Source organism: Pteropus vampyrus, unplaced genomic scaffold (assembly GCF_000151845.1).
Source record: "Pteropus vampyrus isolate Shadow unplaced genomic scaffold, Pvam_2.0 Scaffold23, whole genome shotgun sequence".
In the NCBI taxonomy this organism is placed as follows: Eukaryota; Metazoa; Chordata; class Mammalia; order Chiroptera; family Pteropodidae; genus Pteropus; species Pteropus vampyrus.
Window position 1 is genome coordinate 7,088,677 of NW_011888804.1, and position 7,143 is coordinate 7,095,819.

The window sequence follows — 7,143 nt, forward strand, 5'->3', positions numbered from 1 at the left end:
AGTACTTTCTATTTTCTTTATTCATTTTAATACAGGAGAGAGGCTGCTCCACTACCAGGTGGCAGGGTTGTGATACCCCAACCAAGGGGCCTCAGACCTGGAGCGTCATGCACCGCCTTGCATCACATGGAACCACCCCCTCCCGTCTCCATCCTCTGGTCAGCTCTGTATGGCTGAAACAAGAAGGCAGAGTGTCCCCTTGTTCAACCTCACAGGGGCACATGTGCATCAGATTTATTCCCACCCTGTGCACATTTGTGAATGACTGTGAATATACCCCGAGTTAGTGATTTAGGGGTTACAAGTAAATCGGAGTGAGTAGGTAAATGTGCAAATATGAAATCTGTGAATAATGAGAATCACCTGTATCTATGGAGCACCTGCTATGCTCTGTTCTCATACTGGAGTAACAGCAGAGAATGAGACCAACAGGGTCCCCGCCCTCCTGGAGTGTGAAATCTGGCAGGAGAAGGTGATGATGAATGAATTAAATAAACAGGAAAAAATACAGGTAGTGATAAGCGTTATAGAGAAAACTTAAAAGGGAATGTCTCAGAGATAAGAGAGAGTTTGCTTTAGGTAAAATGCAAGCTAAGATTGACATGACATAGAGGATTCAGCCATGTGAACAAGGAGAAGACTATTTTAAGTAGAAGAGAAAAATGACAAAGACCCGAGGCGGGCCCTGTTCAGGGTGCTCGAGAACTCTAAAGACCATCAGTGTAATTGGCACACACGATACCATCCCGTGGACCTATTAAAATGCATGCATCCAACTCCTTGTGATGGGCCTTGGGTGGTTCTTCTTTTCATCATTATAAATAATGCTGCCATGAACATTTTTGGGTAGGTACTGTAAATATAGCCCTTTGCCCACATCTGAGTATTCCTTGGGATAAATTCTTAGAAGAGATAGGAATTTTCTTCACACTGTTAAGTCTTTAGCCAGCACAGAACTTTCTATCTGGGACTGAAATTTGACCTCCTGTCAGGTTTCTCTGATTCAAGACAACCAGGAAAGGACCAGTTAATACAAGAAGAAGGCAGGAGCGGGGGAGGGGGATGGATATCTCAAACCGTCAAGAGTGACACTGTGAAGGACCAGACTCTCCGGCATGTGGGGGCCTGAAACTGGCTGAACCGTACTGTTCGCCCAGTACGGGCAGGCTTCTGAGCTGCGTAAGGTGTGATGCACGCTCCCGTAACTGTACGCTTTCCTATCCCATAATCGTGATTCTGCCCTTCTAACACCTTCTAGAACAGTGCTGTCTGACAGAACTTCCCATAGTGATGGAAATGTTCTCTGTCTCTGTCGTCCAGTTTGGCAGCCACTACCTATCATGGTTATTGAGCCACTGAAATCCAGCTAATGCAACCGAAGAAGTAAACTTTTAATTTTCTTTATTTTAATCACAGTGAAAATAGCCATGTGTGGCTAGTGGCTGCCACAGTGAACAGGGCTGCTCTAGACTATTATTTACTACAAATGGAATTTTTAACTTATATATATATTTAATGGGTTACTTTTTAACATGACCGTAAGCGCAAACTAGCACTTTTAAGGTACACATTAAAATTAATACGGAAAAAGCCTATTCACATCCTCCCTAAAGTCATCTTGCAGACCACACTTGGGGGAGGGAAGACTCTTGGTGAGATGGAGTCCAGGAGTCTGGAGTTCTGGCTCTGGTCTGGGTAATTCTTTGGGTGGGGCTGTTCTGTGTATTGTAGGATATTCAGCAGCATCCCTGGCCTCTACTCACTAGATGCCAGTAGCATCTCCTCTCCCCTGTTGTGACAACTAAAAATGTCTCCAGACATCACAAGTATCCCTGGGGAATGGAAGAGCCCAGCTGAAAATCAATGGTCTAATTTATACGTAAAATATGAAAATAGCTCAAATTTCAGTCTTTCATTATTAGTGACACGTAACTTGCTCCTGTGCTCTACGTAGTAGACCTGATAGAATAATCCTCTGCTAGAAAATAGGACTCGAATCCATTAGCAAGCCCTTGAGTTGGCAGGCCAATGAATCCTTGCTCCTAGAATTGGGGATACCATCAGGGGTTTAAGGACCTATCTGTTGCTCACTAGCTCTGTGACCCTGAGCAGACCCAGGTCTCCATTTTCTCATCTGAAAAATGGGGACATGAATTTCATACGTCCGGGGCAGGGAGATAAAGCATGGGGCAGGCCTGTGTCACTGCCAGGGCCACGCAATTTGTGGACATAATGACGTTCTTTTGGCAGCAGCACCCCACCCCGCCCCACCCCACCCCACCAGCCTGGTCATGCCTGGAGAATGTCAGCTGGCCAGGCCATGGCTCCTCTGTGGGATGATGCTCTTACTTTGGGCTCTAGTCTCAACTTCATTTCTGAGTCCCCAAGATAAAAAAAGGAAAAAAAAATCCAGAGGTAATAAATAGGGATCCGATCCCATCCACAGAACAATGACCCACAATCCATCCGACTGTAGGCTTATGAGGATTAAGTGGTACGAACCACCTGGCATACAGTGGGCGCTCAGGAGAAGTTACTTGTCTTCCTGCCCTCCCCTCAGTTTGAGATGTTCACGGCGCTGGATGCCCAACACGAGGAGGCCCGGGGCAGGGGTCAGGGTCACCCAGTGAAGTGAGAGTGTCCTGAACATCCAAACGTATCCCAAGGCTTCCCCTGGCATGTCCCCAGCATTGCCAGGGTACAGCTGTTCTGCCATCCTCCAAAATGATGTCACTTGGATGCCAGCACTACTGTGCCAGCCCCCTGCAGGCTGTTATTAATCATAATAATAACCACAATGAAGATGATTTGGGTTTGTCACTGGTGGGCCCATCGCCGTGGGAATGGGACACCCTGGGGTGCCTGCCGGGCCTGGCTACTGGCCCCCGCTCCCAGGCATGTGCCCACACTCGCCCCAGGCTCATGCTTGTCAAATGGCCACCGCTCCTCGTCCTGACCCCACCCTGCAATTCCAAACCTCCACCGACCCAGCGCGTCAGGAAGAGGCAGCTACCGATCAGATCAGCTCAGATCTCTGTTCTACAGATGAGAAAACAGAGCCTCAAAATGCCTAAGTGACCTGCCCGAAGCCACGGAATTTGTAGTAAGTGACAGAGCTAAGATCCACTTGATTACAAGTCTTTAAAGCCCCAGAGAATTCTACACTAATTCCTGGAGAAACAGCACCATTAGGGAGTAGAATTCTACATTAAGCCTTATATATAACTGTAACAAGAATAAAAACACAGGAAGCCACTGATGGCTACTCGTCAGTAACCAAGAAATGTAGATTTCTTATTGGGAGTTGACACTGGGGGCTCTCTGTCCTCTGCAGACACAACTAGGTTTGTGTTAACAACCAGCTGGGGCAGAGGAAGGACGGGGTGCTGTCTGGATAACCAGGCCAGAAGCCACCTTGCCCTTAGCTTGAACTCCCTTCCTGGTTGGCAGTGGGCCGCCATGAATGAGCCGAAGGAAAGGATACCCACGTCTTTCCATATCCTTTCTTCCTCCTCTTCCTTCGGCTTCAGGAAACCAAGAATCAAAAGGAAGAAAATCAGAAGCCCCGCCCCTTTCCTCCACCTGGGGAGGATCCACTGGCAAGGAGAAAGGAGAGGGGCGCGACATGCCTCTAGGAGAAAGGAACCTCCTCTTTAAGAGAGGCCTTGAACCAGGTTAAAGGAAACACCTGCTGGGCCTCTTTGAGTTCGGACACAAATACCCGAGTTCATAGTGATGTCACTAACTGCTCCCTTTGCCCTTAACCTGTGGAGATGGCAACAGGGGGGTATGCTGGTCCCCTCCCAGCAAACCTCGAACTAAGTGCTGCTGGGGAGACACGAGAAAGAAAAGAATCCCACATCATCCGGCCCTCCTGCCTTCCCAGTTCTGACTCGAGGTCTCTATCTGTTGACCTATTTGTTCATTTTCTGCCTACTTATTCTCTTGACTTAGGTGCTGGAGGTGGTTTTGGAGATGGTGGTGAATTTTCGGGGTGTGCAGTAAAATCTGAAAAAGAAATTTAAGTCCCTGTTTGTTACTGCATCACACAGGAACAGCCAGATCAAGCTTCACCAAATTTTAGATGGTCTGACTTAGGTTCAAGGTATTATAGAGAGTGGACAAAATTCACCTGGTTAGGGGGGGGCCTGGTGTGTACCTCGAAAAGATCAGTAGTTCTCAAAGCAGCTGAGAGTGACATGAAATGAGAGAAACTGTGAGTCTGCCTTTCTGAAGAGGTATGCCAGTGATGATGCGAGGCACGGTTAGAGAAAAGACGCAGAGTTTAAAGTTCTGGGGGCGGTGGTGGTGGGGGTGTGTGTGTGTGTGTGTGTGTGTGTGTGTGTGTGTGTGTGTGTACACACACACATGGGCACACACACTCTCCAAATTAAAAGTCACAAAGGGTAGACCTTCTGAATTATGGGTTGTTTATTTGGGATCAAGCTGTTTTCCACATGGTCAACTCAAGGCGGCTTGCTCTAGGGTGAGAGGTGCCTGAGAGTTAATTACTTAACGATGGTTAATAATTCTCCGGTGTGATCCTGGGGAGGTATATGCAAATTCAGACTAATTACAACAACCCAGCAGCAGCTACTATTTGTGGTGCTTCCTGTGCTCTGGGCACTGCGCTGGACGCCTGATGTGTGTTATCTGATTTTTCCCTCCCAGGGATCCCAGAGGCAGGCATCACCTTACCCATCATTTTCCTTGCAGACGAGGAAACAAGTTCAGAGAAGTTCCACGACTTCACTAAAGTCACAGTTAATAAGTAGCAGAGCCAAGCTGGGCCCTGGGTGGGTCTGACCTTCACTCCTTTGCTCTTCACTATATTCTTGCTCTACTACAATTAATGAATTTATAAGGAAACTCTTCGGTGACTCTCACTTCTAGGTAGTGACTTGGAATAAGGGAAGAGTCCTCCAGTGAAGTTCAAGGGCAAAGGCTTTGTAAGATTTGGGGATACTCTGTGTTCCTTGAAAGATGCCATCTGCAAGTCAGGCCCCAGGGGAATCAGAATGTGTCTTAGGCTTCAGCACTACATCATCACACAGCAGCCCAGCCACTCAGCCAAGCGACCTCAGGCCCAGCACTGAGTCTAGGTCACTAATGCTGTTTGAGATGACTTCTTACCCCACAAAACCCCAACCAATGTCAGTCAAGAACCCTTCCAAGCCCGTCCACCACCTCTCACCTGCCAGCCTGCAGCACCCCAGAAATGCTGAAGAGCCCAAAGTCCGTGATCACCACTTTGCCATTGTCGTAGAAGACGTTCTTGGACTTGAGGTCCTTGTGAAGGATCCCCTTGGCGTGGAGGTAGCCCATGCCCTGCAAGGAGCGAGGTGACAGTAAGTTGCCAGAGAAAACCCGAGCACGCATGGCCATCCTGGCTTGGGTTCATGGTTCGCACTCTTTGCTTTGCCAACGATACCACACCGAACAGCTGTAGAGCCGGGGCCCAAATGCAAAAAGGTGGGAGAAGGCATGGCAAGTGGGAACGGGCAGGGTCCCCAAGACACAAATCTGCCACCACCCTCAGACTACTGCCAAACCATCCCCACCTAGCTCTTCCCCTTCCTGAATTAAAAACAAAGGAAGATGTCTCTAGAGGGAAATGAGCAGGGGCAAACCTGAGCTGAGGTCCCCAGAGACAAAACTTCCATCAACCGTCTTGCCCGACTTGCTCTTTGAAAAATAACTCCTCCGCAGGAGACTTGTTCCTTATGTCTAGTTAATCCGTGTCACTGCCGAGTGCACTGTGTTCCTCAAGGGACATATGACACGATGATCAAGAACGTGGAGAAGAGCCTATCGGTGGTCTAGCTCAAGGGTGAATATCTAGGGTTGTTTTTTTTTGCCTTTATGAGCAGTCACATTCCTATTCCTTCTCACAGCTCAGTCCTGACACTTCCAATGGAAATAAAAGCCAGAATACAACTGACTAATGAGGCACCTGCCAGAAAACACAGGATGTTCTTGCTGTTTTAATCCCAAACAGCACCCAACAATGTAACGTTTTCCTTGTAGCTGCGGGGAGCAATGGCTGACACTCATGGGAATTCAGGGATTTGAGGGGTAAGGGATTCTAATGACGGGGAATTTCTTCCCCTGGTCCCTGTGCACATCCAATTATCGTGACGATGAGGCATCAGACTGAAACCAAATGTTGGCAGACTGTCCCTAATGGTCGTTATCTCAGCCAAATTCTTACACATACGCGGACTGGTATTTTCAGGTCAAGTCTAATTTCTGTTAAGCCCAGATGAATGGTCTGAAAGCAGAGCACAAGTCTCAGGAGGGGACATCGTCTTTTGGAGGTTCAGGGAGGAGGCCCCGGACCCTCTGGTACCTTCACGATTTCTTGGGCAATCTGCCTGGTTTTGTTGACATCCAAGACGATCTTGGCGTCCCTCACCACCGAATAGAGCGTCCGTCCCTTACAGAGGCTGAAAAGCGAAAGGACAAGAGAAGTCATTGGCAGTTGTGAAGACAAGGCGACCCACAACAGTTACTGGAAGTGACAGATAAGAGCGTGGACTTGTGGACATGCCCCTGTTATTCCTACTAAGCCTGGGACTAGACCCCAGATCTGGTCCTGGGGTGCAGGTCTGGGAACAAGTTCTTCTGGATTCTTCAGGATCTTCATCATCGACGGCTGGCATCCAAGAATACCTGTGGAATCCAGCCACGCTCCATCTATCCCAGTGTCTCACAGATGGAGAGCTACTTATAAACCAACAACTTCTGGAGTCTCAGACGCCACTCAGACAGCACTCTTGCTGGTCACTTGTCCCAGCTGCTTCCAGTCACTGGGAGCTGCGGATGTGTGTGGGGAGAGTGATAACAGACCAGCAAAGTGGTGGCTGATGTGTACCAAGTACCATCAGCAAACGATGCGCCCGAGCCTTTTAGACAGGGGTGTGCAACACCAATAATAGTCCCCCGAAACCAGGTGCCTGTGTAGATAGTGGGGTTTTCAAACTATTTTCAGCCTCACTGATTTCATTTCCAGGTTTAAGATGAATGACAAGATGAACAGGGACATTATGCAGTGAACGCAACACCTTCTCATTTAGCTGTCAGCACGCTCATCCGTCCTTCTCAGAAGTGAGGCCAATTCCTGGCACATGCATAGCAGGCACT

General features: G+C 48.4%; 1 protein-coding gene across 1 annotated transcript in view; it reads right to left on the reverse strand.

Moving 5' to 3' along the window:
* KSR2 (kinase suppressor of ras 2) overlaps window positions 1-7,143 on the reverse strand; it is a 366,625-nt gene that overhangs the window by 7,295 nt on the left and 352,187 nt on the right. The window contains 1 exon segment of the mRNA XM_011356069.2: window positions 5,195-5,328. Coding sequence (XP_011354371.1) covers window positions 5,195-5,328 — 134 coding nt within the window.